Source organism: Oncorhynchus keta, chromosome 22 (genome assembly GCF_023373465.1).
Source record: "Oncorhynchus keta strain PuntledgeMale-10-30-2019 chromosome 22, Oket_V2, whole genome shotgun sequence".
In the NCBI taxonomy this organism is placed as follows: Eukaryota; Metazoa; Chordata; class Actinopteri; order Salmoniformes; family Salmonidae; genus Oncorhynchus; species Oncorhynchus keta.
The window spans coordinates 23319705-23336299 of record NC_068442.1 but is presented as its reverse complement, the minus strand read 5'-3'; the positions used below and the strand labels follow the sequence as shown (position 1 = coordinate 23336299).

General features: G+C 43.4%; 1 protein-coding gene across 15 annotated transcripts in view; it reads right to left on the bottom strand.

Annotated features, from left to right (window-relative positions):
* Nucleotides 1-16595, bottom strand: part of LOC118376514 (FERM domain-containing protein 4A-like) — a 446877-nt gene that overhangs the window by 41953 nt on the left and 388329 nt on the right. For 14 of the 15 annotated variants that reach the window (XM_052474917.1, XM_052474918.1, XM_052474913.1 and 11 more), the window contains 7 exons: nt 11539-11623; nt 9453-9509; nt 4402-4424; nt 1812-1895; nt 1643-1708; nt 1128-1185; nt 893-979 (listed from right to left, as the gene is read on the bottom strand). In XM_052474917.1, coding sequence (XP_052330877.1) covers nt 893-979; nt 1128-1185; nt 1643-1708; nt 1812-1895; nt 4402-4424; nt 9453-9509; nt 11539-11623 — 460 coding nt within the window. The remainder of the gene's footprint in view (nt 1-892; nt 980-1127; nt 1186-1642; nt 1709-1811; nt 1896-4401; nt 4425-9452; nt 9510-11538; nt 11624-16595) is intronic. The other variant, XM_052474910.1, reaches the window with a different exon arrangement.

Genomic DNA, 16595 nt, shown 5'->3' with positions numbered 1-16595 from the left:
TACAACCTCAATTAAACATTGCATTAATGTCATCACAAATTAGCATATTTTGTGTTTTAGGAACCTCTCTCTTGAAATGTACCCATACTGTTCTCACAAACTAATTAAATGCTATGAAACCTTTAAATAACTCAAAGTCTGTCTGTGAACATTCTGCAAAATCCAATTCATGTTTTGTGCACCCTGATACAGCACAACTGGACAGTTTTTGTGTTTTGGCAACATATCCTTCGTGATGTCCCCACAATGTTCCCACCAGACTGTTCCCACAACCTAATGAAATATTATGGGAACCTTTAAAGAACTGATTAAAAGTGCTCTAGGAACGTTCTTGCAACATCAGGCAATAATCATCAGGATGACGTACAGTTTTTGTGTTATGAGAACATGTGCGGCGACCTTACAAATGTTCTGGGAACTTCACAGAACCAATTTCTGGTTCTCCAACTCCCAAGTCATTCTTGTGACCTAAAATAGGAGACTAGGCCAGCATTCCCATCCTGTCTCCATGGTAACATCTAGGAAACATCAAGTTATGAGACTATTATGGGATAGAGCTGGAATCTGGGGGGAAGGGGGCACAGTGGTGAGACATTTAGACTGCACGCACACACACACACACGCAAACACACACTGGAACAGGATGGGCAAACAGGAAAGCTGAGGCAGACAGGAAGCCTTTGTCAGGGCTGAGGGGTCAGAGTTCACAGACGGCATGTGTGTGTGTCCGTTCATCTAGCGAGGAGACGTTGGATATTACTAGGGTCAAAGGTGAAAGGATTTAATAGACTACCAGGTGACTGATTGAACGACAGGATGTTACATCTTTAGAAAACTTCAGACACACAATGGATATTGAAAGGGAGTGAGATAATTAATGTGTGTGTCTTACCTTCCTGGGTTTGACCTTGTCTTGGTAGTCATACTGGAAGATTCCTTTATAACTCAGTCCCAGCCACCACGGAATTCCCTGCTTATCCTGACACGCACAGTGAGAAGACACACACATCAGAGGTTGTGTGTGTATTTCATAGCCCCCCAAAGCCCCCCCCCCAAAAAAAAGTCACCCACCCACTCAGCCCCCAACCCCAAGAGAGAGAGTGTGTGACTTGGTGATAAAGTTGTACCTTAACAGTGTAGTAATGTACTCCATATGTAGGCAGAGACTCAACAATGCTCATATAACTGTAAGAGACAAAGATACAGAGACACACAGAGAGAGACATTTGTCAGTCAGAGAGCTCCCAGTGTTCAACTTCACAGCTTACAATGAAGAGAGAGAGCACCATAAACACACGCACACACACACGCGCACACACACACAAACATATATGGATACACACTCAGCATGTAAGAGAGATGTCTGAACACACACAGCTCAAGGGAGAGAGCATGCAGAAAGAGAACATGAGGCAAATACACACACAGAGCTCAAGAGAGAGAGCATGCAGAAATAGAAAACGAGACACACACACACACACACACACACACACACACACACACACACACACACACACACACACACACACACACACACACACACACACACACACACACACACACACACACACACACACACACACACACACACACACACACAAACACAAACACAAACACACACCCTTCCCCTGTCCAGTCTTACTTGACTATGGCCTGCCCTCTGGACTGTCCATTGAGCTTCTTGTAGTGTTCTATCACCCGGTCCTCACTGGAACAGAAAACATACACAAAATATAACTGAATCATAGCTACCAGGCAGTAGAGTTTGGTGGTCCTGGTCAATCAGGCCAATAAGACAGGCTGGGACTAACCAGTAGGCCAGAGATGGGTGTTCCTTCAGGGCCTGAGTCGGCAAAGCTGGAAGCTTCTTCAGGTCTGACCTTGTCACGTCATTACTGCAACACATACAAAAACACACACGTCATTACTGTGAACACACACTGAACTCAAACTGCCAAGAGATGTTGGAGACAGATTGGCATTAGTGATAAATGCCCCTCCAAAACGTGTCTCCAATAATGTGATGTTTGTCTACTCCAATGATGTATTGACTTTAATCCAAAGGTATTTCCTCATGATTCATCTATGGGTTTGGCCAGAGTTAGTAACTGACAAGGTGTGTGTGTGTGTGTGTGTGGGGGGGGGGGGGGGGTGGGGGGGGGGGGGGTAATGCTGCCCTGTTGTGTTTTAGGGGGACTGATAAGACAGTCACACAGCTGGCTGGGCGCTATCTAGGGAACAGCTGTAGAGAGAGAGAGATGACGAAGACCCCAGACTCCCAGTCTTAAACCCGTCTGTAATCCCCTAACCCTCCCAGCCCTCTGAGACTGAGACTGGGGGAAAGCACCGGAAACAAGGCAGCTAACACTCTGGAAATATAACAGTAACCTAACACCTGACTGAGAGCAATGGTTCCCAATCCCAACCTCTACCAACCAATCTGGAAACCACAGCACAAAGAATCAGAGCCGGCCCCAGGCATAAGCGACATAGGCGATCGGCCCAGGACTCCCGACCCCCCAAAAACAAATACCTTTGTATTTATTATATATATATATTTAACTCAGTTGGGGTCTCAACTTACTGTTGAGAGTTAGAATAGTAGAATACACAAGGTGTGATTTTGGTTGTGCATCAGCAGGTTTTCTCTTGTTAGGTCAGTCACTGACAGTCACCCAATTAGCCATGTCAGCTAATCATTTTTAGATTGGTAAGGTAGTCTAGCCAGCTATCTAAACTTGTAGAAATCATGCCCAGGGGCCTTGACCTCCAGGGGACCCCCATTGATTTTGTAAGTCACTCCCACTCAGATATCATTTACATGGCATAAGACATGGCAAAATGTGTCGAATGGCAGGAAATTAGCTTTAAAACTGCAAAAATGTCTCTCCATCCTCCCATGGAAAAATTAGTAGAATTGCATGACATGTTTTATAAAATTACAAAATGTTCTCTCTGCCCCATGAAAAACTGTGTACGATTGCAGAAAACTTTCTCTCCGCCATCTAGGAGGTCACTAAAATGTTTTGCCCGCGAGGTGGGGGGCCCACCAACCAAATCCCCAAAAAAGGCTAGCAAACAATGCTAGCGAAATATCTAGCCTAATATGTCTGTAAATGCTATTTATTCACCAAAAAAGGTGTGTAAACATCATTTATCCCCCACTACATCTCTGGCCTTTACCATTTTGGCATGATTTGGTGAATCATGACCTCCTTTTCTGTGTGTGTCACATTCCAGATCTCAGTAGGACGCCATGTTTATTTATACTCTCTCTGAGGAAGAGGATACGGGGTCAAAGGTGAACGCCGTTCAACCCTCTAATCCACACTGTCTTCACCGCTCCCACACTGATGAATAATCTGTATCCTTTACCTCTCTAAAATACAGAGCAACGATAAGATACTGTATGTGTTTCCCTTTAACTGTAAAGGCCTTGCAATCCATCTGTATTTAAAGCTAGATAATAATTCCAAAAATACCATTATAAATGACCAAAGTTATACACTGTAATATAATTGCAAACACATGTAATTTTGTAAATGCACATTTTCACTACGATGCTTCTAACTAACCTTCACTGTCCTAACCGATACAGTGGCCAATATATCTTGCATCCCCATTAAAGTGTAAATCAATAGAGAGCAAAGTGTTTTAGGGGGCAGAAGGCTCATCATGTGAGCTGCCCTCCCCGGCTTCGTCTCACCCTGCTACACTGCTCTGGTCTTAATTGGCTAGCAGTCATGCACAGTGGAGCCCTGTCACACACACACACACACACACACACACACACACACACACACACACACACACACACACACACACACACACACACACACACACACACACACACACACACACACACACACACACACACACACACACACACACACCCTACAATAAGCTACGCCCCACTGACCCTCTCTAAAGACAGACTCTTCAGAGCTGGATGGAGAGAGTGAATCAGGGGACTGGGGTTGAGAGGAAAGGGATAGAGGGAGGACAGGCAGACAAAGGCAGGTCCTTTGAGAGGAGAGGGAGCAGAGCGATTTGCTTTGCTGCTCAGAGGGCCAGGGACAGACCCCTTACACAGGGTGTAATTGTTCCCCTGTCACACACACACACACACACACACACACACACACACACACACACACACACACACACACACACACACACACACACACACACACACACACACACACACACACACACACACACACACACACACACACACACACATTTTACATTTGTCAACACGCAGACAAACACAAACACACACACACCTATCCCACCTTGCCCTCAACCAAAAGCCAAAGAAACACGTGGGCCACCTCCCCTCTATTGTACATGACACACATACAGCTTACTGTAGTAGAGATACATAATAACTGTTCTTACCTGATGAAGTCACCTTTAGCCTCCTGGAGAGAGAAAAGACATAGAAGTGCTTAGCACCAGGGTTGGGCTCAATTCAGAATTTTGGAATTTACTCACATTCAACTCATTATTTGAAATTGGAAGTAGAATTGAATTCAGTGCATTTCAAAGAAGTTCCACTCAGTCATAGAAGATGGGAGTTTCATTGAATCTTACAGGTCACACTTCCAGATACCAAAGATACCTCTTTTAACCTTAGTGCTTAGAGTAGGCAATTATATTTCCACTAACCATTTCATTTATTTAGCTTCTTTTTGAAGGCCTCAGGGTCAACATGAGGGTTAAACTAATGTATTCTGGGAAATGTGTTATTTTACCCATATTGAACAAAATGTACAGTACGTGATTCATAACTTATTATATTCGTATACAGGTTTTGTTTCCTTGGTCATTCATTTTAAGAGTTTGTCCTGGAAATCTATGGTTTCAACAAAAATGTTTCTGCATGTGTATAACGCCAGGTTTGATGTTTTATGTACTAGATCAGGGGTGTCAAACTCAAATACCCAGTGGGCCAAAATGTAAAACCTGAACAAAGTCACGGGCCAACATTGAACAAATTAACCTTTTAATATGGACCCAAACAAGTTTTGCTTTAACATTGAATATGGAACAAGCATCGCTTATTACCATACAATATATAATTTAATAGTGGAGACATGCAAAATCGAATTTCAAATGAAAAAACACATCAATGGCATTCATTTATTAAATAAATCAAATTTAAATAAAAATTGTATGCCTCTTTTCTATTTGCAGCCTTCTGATTTAAATACCAAAATAAACTTTTTCCACTGGCTAATAATTTTACAAATAAAATGATAATAAATCAATCAACCATTCAAGCCCATGCCTTGTAGCAAGAAAAAGTGCATAAAGAAAACGTTAATTATTGCACACTGGTCTAATCTGATGTGCCCAAGCCAGATACCTGGCATCTCTTCTTGGATGCTAGTTCATCAATGTCTGGGCTCAAGCTCTGAGCTGAAGAAATCCTCAGTATCGAGCGAAGATGTTCATCAGTCAGATGTCTCCTGTGAGTTGTTTTGGTCATCTTCATCGAGGAGAAAAGTTGCTCGCATAGATAAGTGCTGCCGAACATGGAGAGCATCTGAGCAGCTTGGGTGCGGAGCTGAAGCATTGTGTCAGGGATGAACCGTGGAAACTGTGCGGCGCCCACAGCATCATACTTTGACTTCAGCGTGTCGTTGCACTGGAGTTCAATCAGCTCCATTTGGATGTTGGTTGGTGCATTTTCCACATCAACTGCGAAGGGATTACTAAGCAGTTCAAACTTGCATTTCTGGGCATCGAAGTCGGCAAATCGCCGGCTAAACTCAGCGGCGAGAGCACTGAGTTTTTCAGCAAACTGTGCGCATGGGAACACGGCGGTAGAGATCTGCGCTTTTATGGATTGGCAGCAGGGAAAATGGCAAAGGTTTCCTTGCAGCATCTGATTCTCCCACAGGCACAGTTTAGTTTTGAAGGCCCTCACTGCAGCGTACATGTCTGTGATGATGCGCTCCCGCCCCTGAAGCTGCAGGTTCAGCGCATCGAGATGTCACAGAGAAAGGCCAGCTCACACAGGAACTTTTGCGCCCGGAGCTCTGCTGTATCCTTCCCTTTGGTTTCCAGGAATTTACATATTTCCTCACGCAGCTCGAAACATCTGTTCAGTACTTTTCCTCTGCTTAGCCATCTCACCTCTGTGTGATACGGCACGTCTGCGTATTCCGAACCACACTCCTCCAGAAAAGATTTAAACTGGCGGTGATTTAGACCTTTGGCTCTTATAAAGTTAACTACCTGTGTTACTGTGGTCATAACATGTTCCATCTTTAGGGCTTTGGCACACAGTGCTTCCTGATGTATGATGCAGTGGTAAACAGTTAGCTCACCTGCACAGTTCTCTTCCCGCATCTTCTCCCGAACCATGCCCACCAGTCCACTCTTTTTACCGCACATCGCTGGCGCACCATCTGTCGTTAATCCAACAAGTTTATCCCACGGCAGCTTTATTTCAGTTACCTCCTCAAAGATTTCCTTTCCTGTGGTTGTGCCATGCATTGATTTGAATCCTAATAGCTCCTCCGTAACACACAGATTTGAGTCCACTCCACGGATGAAGACTGACAGCTGAGCAGTATCAGATGCGTCGCAGCTCTCATCCACAGCGAGGGAGAACGCAACAAAATCTTTTCCCTTTTCCATCAGCTGGTCATACAGATTGGTGGCAAGATCACATGTGCGATCAGCTACTGTGTTCCTGCTCAGGCTCACGTTTGAAAATGCTTGTTTTTTCTCTGGGCATACGAGGTCACAAACCTTCATCGTGCACTTTTTCATGAACTCTCCCTCATTAAAGGGCCGGGCTGATTTTGCGATCTCTACTGCCACTATATAACTAGCCTTTACAGCAGCCTCGCTTTGTGATGTGGCTTTTTTAAACATATTCTGTTGTGAAACCAAACTTCTTTTCATCTCCTCTACTTTCTGGCTCCTTTGAGTCATGTCCAGGTCCTTGTATTTGTCATGGTGTTTCGTTTCATAGTGTCGTCTAATGTTGTACTCCTTACTTACAGCCACGTTGACTCCACAAACAAGACAAACAGGTTTGTCTTTTACATATGTAAACAGATATTCTGCCTCCCACTTGTCCAGAAAGCTCCTGTTTTCTGCCTTTATTTTCGCCATTTTTGGGAAGGGTTAGCTCGCTGATAGTTGTAGCGTCTATGTTGCTATGACTACTGTCACAGAGGAGAGAGCGTTTCTGGGTCCTGTCCTGATTGGCGCTCGAAAACAGCAGAGCATTATGGGATTCGTAGTATTAGTGGTGAATGCGCTGTATAATACCGGCGGGCCAGCTCTAGTAGTAATTTGGTATTGTCTCGCGGGCCAAATATAATTACCCCGCGGGCCAAATTTGGCCACGGGCCAGAGTTTGACACCCATGTACTAGATGTATATTTGTATACATTATACCTAATATAGAATAGAAGAGGCATTTGCATTTGCAATTATACAATTATATTTCCTTGAATTCAAATTTGAATTGCAATTCTGTATGCTGTTTACTACATCAAATGAAATTCAAATTCAATAATTTAACTGGAATATATGAGTCATTCTCAATTCAATGATGCTTTGACACTTGAATAATGTTTACATATCTTGCATTACTCATCCCATATGTATATACTGTATTTTATGCCACCTATATTGCATCTGCTCGGTCATCGCTCATCCATATACTTATATGTATATATTCTTATTACATCCCTTTAGATTTGTGTGTATTAGGTAGTTGTGGAATTGTTAGATATTACTGCACTGTCGGAACTAGTACACAAGCATTTCGCTACACTCGCAATAACATCTGCTAACCATGTGTATGTGACCAATAACATCTGCTAACCATGTGTATGTGACCAATAACATCTGCTAACCATGTGTATGTGACCAATAGAATCTGATAACCATGTGTATGTGACCAATAACATCTGCTAACCATGTGTATGTGACCAATAACATCTGCTAACCATGTGTATGTGACCAATAGAATCTGATAACCATGTGTATGTGACCAATAACATCTGCTAACCATGTGTATGTGACCAATAACATATGCTAACCATGTGTATGTGACCAATAACATCTGCTAACCATGTGTATGTGACCAATAACATCTGCTAACCATGTGTATGTGACCAATAACATCTTCTAACCATGTGGATGTGACCAATAACATCTGCTAACCATGTGTATGTGACCAATAACATCTGCTAACCATGTGTATGTGACCAATAGAATCTGATAACCATGTGTATGTGACCAATAACATCTGCTAACCATGTGTATGTGACCAATAACATCTGCTAACCATGTGTATGTGACCAATAACATCTGCTAACCATGTGTATGTGACCAATAACATCTGCTAACCATGTGTATGTGACCAATAACATCTGCTAACCATGTGTATGTGACCAATAACATTTGATTTGATTTGAGCCCAACCCTGTTTTATTTATTTATTTAACCTTGATTTAACTGATTCATACAATCAGGGGCGCACCTTTAGCTTTAGAAGTGGGGGGGACATAATTATTTATTTACTTTTTAATTCCGGTCGGATAAACACTCCAAACAACCTAACCGACCGCTCGGAGGCATCCGCAGGGTCCTAAAGCCCCCGTTGCCTGGTTTAGTATCATATTCCAATGATGAAACTGGGGGGGACAAAAATGCAATTTCAGAATGTGGGGCCGTCACCAGTGAAAGTTGCGCCTCTGCATACACTATTATGGAGGGGATAACACTGGCTTTTGTGGGTCAGGTAGTGAGTGTGTATATGTGTGTACGTGTTTGTGTTTGTGTCTGTGTGGGTGGGCGAGCGAGCGGGCGGGTGGGTGGGTGAGTGAGAGTACGGTGAGGTCTCCTGTGGTGAAATCAGAGAGAAATATTATCCATCTGGTGCCAAACCTCTAAAGGCCAAGAGATACCTACCTACCTGATAAATCTGCACCAGCAGAGACACACACACACACACACACACACACACACACACACACACACACACACACACACACACACACACACACACACACACACACACACACACACACACACACACACACACACACACACACACACACACACACACACACCACAGTCTGAGTGTGTGTACGCTGATGTCGCAGGATACTGAAGTAATGGGCTGACCTACACTGAGGGGGAACCCTACACACTCCCTGGCCAATATACACACTCACTCCCTGGAACTAGGGATTGGAACCCATTCAATTAACGTCTTGATTTTTCTAATGATAAACATGACATACCAATAGCAACAGTCAGAGGAGTTGGCTAGAGCAGACACAGATCCAGGCTAGAGAAACCACACTTCTAATATAAAGCAGGATTAAAGGAGAGACAGCTCACTATTTCTGGAAAGAGAAAGGTCAAGTGAGTCTGGAACACCCACATACGTTGGAGTCAGAGTACTGACTTACCTGTAGGATATAGGAGGCCAGCTCAAAGACCACCTCACTGTCCACCTCAATGAGCTCCTTGGAGAAATAGAGAAATAGAGAAATAGAGAGAGAGAGAGAGAGAGAGAGAGAGACAGACAGACAGACAGACAGACAGACAGACAGACAGACAGACAGACAGACAGACAGACAGACAGAATGAACGCATTAGATAAGGTTATTTTTGACTGAACTCGCAGTGCTAATAAAACTAATCCTTGCGAGCTGCGAGGGGCACATTTCATACACCACATTCATCCTGTGACAATACTGTGATGATGTACCTACAATACAATGATGAAAAACACATTCATACAGAATACACATTTTTCTATCACATTTTCCACAGGACTCTTTTCTCCATTGTTTTGTTTCATCTATCCCTCGTTCCCCCCCCCCCCTGATTTGTTGCCCTCTCTTCCTGGGGGGTTGTGTTCTCTGCTTCAGCTCAGAGATGACAGTATGATGGGGGAAGAGAGAATGCGGGAATGCACTGGTGACTCGCTTCCATTCTACAGAGTCTCTGTCTTTCACTTTGTCTCTCCATCCTGTTTACTTAGATGAGCAATGCTGGGACTGGGCCTACTCACACACACGGAAGGGAGTCTGAGGGAAGTGTGTGTGGGTGTTAAGGGGTGACTAGTGACTAAAGGGGTCAGGTATGTAAGGAATGTCCTGTATACGATCCCTGGCAGTTAATTGGTTAAGAGATCAGACAGCAGTGTGAAACACAACACTGAGTGCACTGCCACCCAGCACCAACTCTCACCATGGGGCTGTGGCCTAGCAATGTGTGTGTGTGTGTGTGTGTGTGTGTGTGTGTGTGTGTGTGTGTGTGTGTGTGTGTGTGTGTGTGTGTGTGTGTGTGTGTGTGTGTGTGCGTGCGTGCGTGGGGTTTCTGTCAGAGTGTGGGGGTGTGTGTGTGTGTGTGTGTGTGTGTGTGTGTGTGTGTGTGTGTGTGTGTGTGTGTGTGTGTGTGTGTGTGTGTGCGTGCGTGCGTGCGGGTTTCTGTCAGAGTGTGGGTTTGTGTGTGTGTGTGTGGTGTGTGTGTGTGTGTGTGTGTGTGTGTGTGTGTGTGTGTGTGTGTGTGTGTGTGTGCGTGCGTACGGGTTTCTGTCAGAGTGTGGGTGTGTGTGTGTGTGTGCGTGCGTGCGTGCGGGTTTCTGTCAGTGTGTGTGTGTGTGTGTGTGTGTGTGTGTGTGTGTGTGTGTGTGTGTGTGTGTGTGTGTGTGTGTGTGTGTGTGTGCGTGCGTGCGTGCGTGTGCGTGCGTACGGGTTTCTCTCAGTGTGTGTGTGTGTGTGTGTGTGTGTGTGTGTGTGTGTGTGTGTGTGTGTGTGTGTGCGTGCGTGCGTGCGTGCGTACGGGTTTCTGTCAGAGTGTGGGTGTGTGTGTCAGTATGTGTGTGGTCCAGTGTAAAACATGCACTCCATCAACGCAGACAGGAGATGACTGCATTATAATGACTCAATATCAGCAACACAACTCTAACATCTTCAACTTATCCACGTGTTTAACATTGACACTGAGAGACCAGGCGAAACTCTAAACTATCTGTTTTCATGTGGTAATAGGTTGATTTATGTAAAGTAAAAAAATTAAGCAACGTGGTCTATTTTGATCTATTGGAACGTGTCTGGAGACTTCACAGACGACCCTCTCTTCACTAGTTGGCCCGTCAGAGTTGGCCTGTCAGAGTGAGCCAGTCTCCCTTTATAAACAGCCTATCATTAGGTGTGAAGTACTGGCTATGTGTTAGCATATGCTAAGCTATTAGTGCTGGGGATATATTAGGAAAACATCTGGGTGTTGCTGGAGTGTTAGCATCTCTGTTGGTGGAGGCATTTTGCTAGCAGAGGCCAGTTAACACTTTTGGTGCTGGAGATAGCATGAGCTTAGCTAATGTTATATCTGTTCAAACATCACACTGACGACCCAACAACCCACATATGCCCCCTTGTGGTGTAGTTATGCCATGAATGGGAAAATAAATACACTGCTGCAGGATGAATCATCGATAAAAAAAAAAAACATGTATGCAAACACAACTACAGGTAATGACTAACTTACCTTGTATATGCAGGACTTAGCATTGAGGAAGAAGAGTTCGATAGTAGCATTGTCCTTCAGGTAGGAAATACTCTCTATGTAAAACCTGTAACACATAGTCATTGAAAGCCATTATTATAGATCACCAGGTATGACATACTCTCTAAATACCTGTGATGAACAGAAACATAAATTACATTTCAGTATTATAGACCATGACACAATGTTGAAATGTTATGTTGCCTGGAACCAGACTGACATCAATAGAAGCTCATTCAATCCACATTCGTTCCAAACCCATTATTATAGATTGTAAATAAGAATTTGTTCTTAACGGACTTTCCTAGTTAAAAAAGGGTTAAATAAATAAAATAAAAAAGATCCAGAATACTGTGTGGCAGAACTGCAGTGAGCAGAGTGTCCACTAGGTGTCAGCAAACATTAGGCTTCCATACAGTTCCTGTGTTGATGATGTTGTACCCACAATAAAAATCCGGACATACCCCAACCATACCACTGGATGAACGGAGATATGTGAACAACGCAGAGAGCCAGTACTGCAGCATTCAATGTCAGCAGAACGCGCAGCGATGACTTTGTGGCGTGTGACATGTACAAGGCAAGCAGATACGAGCTCCACAAATCCATTAGGGACGCAATAAGACAATAAAGACTCAAACTTGAAATGATGTTTGCCAACTCAGATTCGGGATGCATGTGGCAAGACTACAGACTATCACGGACTACAAAGGCAAATCCAGCTGTGTGGTGCCCACCGACGCATACCAACCAGACGAGCTTAACATATTGTATGCTCTCTTTGAGGCAGACAATACCGAGCCATCCTGGAGGACTCTTGCTGCTCCGGATGACCAGGTATCCCTGGTCTCGTCTTCGGAGTATGTGCTGACCAGTTGGCGAGCATCTTCTCGGATGTTCAACCTGTCCCTGTTCCAGGCTGTAGTCTCCACTTGCTTCAAGGAGACCACTAATCATCCCAGTGCCCAAAAAAAACAAGGTGACATGCCCAAATGACTATCGCCCCTTCGCACTCATCCCTCCGCCTTGGTCATCATGAAGCACTTCTAGAGGTTGGTACTGGTCCACATCAAGGCCAGAATGCCAGCATCACTTGACCCATAAAAATATGCCGACCGCTCCAACATATCCACGGAAGATAACATTTCCATCGGTTCTCACACACCCATAACGTATCTGGACAAGAGGTTCACCTATGTGAGAATGCTGTTCATACAGTTCAGCATTCAACATTATTGTTCCCTCCAAGCTCAACACCAAGCTCAGAGCCCTGGGGCTGGACACCACACCCTGCAACTTGACCCTGGACTTCCTGACAGGCAGAACACAGGCTGTGAGAATTGGCAACAATCCTCCACAGGGGTGTGTCCTCAGCCCTCTGCTGTACTCCCCTTTCACCCACGACACCAACTCCATCCTCAAGTTTTCTGACAACACTATGGTTGTAGGCCTGATAACCAACAACGACGAGTCAGCCTGTAGGGAGGAGGTAAATGAACTGGCATTATGGTGCCAGGACAACAACCTCTCCCTCAACAAAACAAAGGAGTTGATTGTTGACTTTAGGAAGCAGAGAAAGGAACACGCCACAATCCACATCAACGGGACTGCAGTAGAGAAAGTCAGCAGTTTTAACCTCTTGAAGCTAGGGGGCACTATTTTTATGTTTGGAAAAATAACCTTCCCAAAGTAAACGGCCTATTTCTCATGACCAGATGCTAGAATATGCATATAATTGACAGATTAGGATAGAAAACACTATAAAGTTTCCTAAACTGTAAAAAGTATTGTCTGTGGTTATAACAGAACTGATATTGCAGGCGAAAGCCTGAGGATAATCCAATCAGGAAGAGCCTCTTATTTTGAAACGTCTGTTTTCCTATGCGTGCCTGTCCTCCATTTAAAGCCTTTCAACTGAAAGGTTGCAAGTTCAAATCTCCGAGCTGACAAGGTACAAATCTGTCGTTCTGCCACTGAACAGGCAGTTAACCCACTGTTCCTAGGCCGTTGTTGAAAATAAGAATTTGTTCTTAACTGACTTGCCTAGTTAAATAAAGGTAAAAGGGGTATCAACCAGATTCCGTTTTCTGTGGCTTCCCTAAGGTGTCAACAGTCTTTAGACATAGTTTCAGGCTTTTATTTTGAAAAATGAGCATGAAGGATCACATTGCGTAAGTGGGTAGGTGGGGGCTCTCAGAATGAGTTAGTGCACAATTGAGTAAACCGGCCATTGTTCCTCCCGCTGTTATGGAAAAAGCTACACACTCAGTTGATATATTATCAAATATATATTTTAAAAACTACCCCTGGAATGATTATAAAAAACGTTTGAAATTTTTCTGTGGACATTATGAAGACTATTTGGAATTTCCATCTGCGTTGTCGTGACCGCTCTTTCCTGTGGATTTCTGAACATAACGCGACAAACAAACGTCGGTATTTTGGGTATAAAAATAATCTTTATGGAACAAAAGGAACATTTGCTGTGTAACTGGGAGTCTCGTGAGTGAAAACATCCGAAGATCATCAAAGGTAAACGGTTAATTTGATTGCTTTTCTGATTATCGTGACCAAGCTTCCTGATGCTAAGTGTACATAATGCTATGCTAGGCAATCGATAAACTTACACAAACGCTTGGATTGCTTTCGCTGTGAAGTATAATTTCTAAATCTGAGATGATTAACAAAAGGCAACGGTGTGTTTCAAAATATTGCACTTGTGATTTCATGAATATGAATATTTTCTAGCAATATTATTTGACTGTTGCGCTATGCTATTCAGCGGTTGCAGACGGAAGTTATCACTCTACAGGGATTGGTAGCGTCAAGAAGTTAAGTTCCTCGGCGTCCACATCACCGAGGACTTGCCATGGACCAACAACACCACCACTCTCAACAAGAGGGTGCAACAGCGTCTCTACTTCCTAAGGAGGCTGAAGAAATGTGGCATGCCGCCCCATGTCTTCTCCAAATACTACCGCTGCACCAACGAGAGCGTCCTGACCGGTTGCATGAACTGGTACGGGAATTGATCTGTCCACGACCGCAAGGCCCTCCAGAGGGTTGTGAAGACAGCCGAGAACATCACTGGGATGTGCTCCCACCAATCCAGGACGAAGGCCTGTAGGAAGGACCCCACACACAAAATGTTCACTCTCTTACCATGGGCAGACAGTAACGGAGCTTGAGGTCTGATAGCAACAGGCTCAAAACCAGTTTCTACAAGCCATCAGACTACTTAACACTTGAACTGGACTGACCACCTAAACTGACTCTCCGCACCATTAACACACATGCACTCACTCACTCACTCACTCACTCACTCACTCACTCACTCACTCACTCACTCACTCACTCACTCACTCACTCACTCACTCACTCACTCACTCATGCACACACCCACATAGATATCCACTCATCCACACACACACACACACACACACACACACACACACACACACACACACACACACACACACACACACACACACACACACACACACACACACACACACACACACACACACACACACACACACACACACACACACACACACACACACACACACACACACAGCTTATCACACTCGGCTGCTCTGGGTGGTGAAGACTGATCATGGATTCAGCTCTGACATTTAGACTGATTGCAGTTTCATCTGGCTGTCTCTGTGTGGCTGTGTGGAAGAGTGTGTGTGTGTGTGTGTGTGTGTGTGTGTGTGTGTGTGTGTGTGTGTGTGTGTGTGTGTGTGTGTGTGTGTGATTGCATTGTATTAATAAGCATTTGAATGCATGTGTGTATCTGTGTGTGGGACTATTAGTAGTTATAACAGAGATAATAACAGTATAATACTATTGAATCTGTACTGATGTCTAGACACTGATTAACTTAGGTAAGGTAATGTATTGTAATGTAAAGTATTTAGGTAATGTAACACCCAGCACAATAATACGACACCCCATACAATAATACAACACCCAGTAGAATAATACAACACCCCATACAATAATACAATACCCCATACAATAATACAACACCCCGTACAATAATACAACACCCCATACAATAATACAATACCCCATACAATAATACAATACCCCGTACAATAATACAACACCCCATACAATAATACAACACCCCATACAATAATACAATACTCCATACAATAATACAACACCCAGTACAATAATACAATACCCCATACAATAATACAACACCCAGTAGAATAATACAACACCCCATACAATAATACAACACCCCATACAATAATACAATACCCCATACAATAATACAATAATACAACCCCAGTACAATAATACAACACCCATACAATAATACAACACCCAGTACAATAATACAACACCCAGTAGAATAATACAACACCCCATACAATAATACAATACCCCATACAATAATACAACACCCCATACAATAATACAATACCCCGTACAATAATACAACACCCAGTACAATAATACAACACCCCGTACAATAATACAATACCCCGTACAATAATACAACACCCCATACAATAATACAACACCCCATACAATAATACAACACCCAGTACAATAATACAATACCCCATACAATAATACAACACCCAGTAGAATAATACAACACCCCATACAATAATACAATACCCCATACAATAATACAACACCCCATACAATAATACAATACCCAGTACAATAATACAACACCCCGTACAATAATACAATACCCCGTACAATAATACAACACCCCATACAATAATACAATACCCCGTACAATAATACAATACCCCATACAATAATACAATACCCGTACAATAATACAACACCCCATACAATAATACAACACCCAGTAGAATAATACAACACCCCATACAATAATACAACACCCAGTAGAATAATACAACACCCCATACAATAATACAATACCCCATACAATAATACAACACCCCATACAATAATACAATACCCCGTACAATAATACAACACCCCGTACAATAATACAACACCCCATACAATAATACAATACCCCGTACAATAATACAATA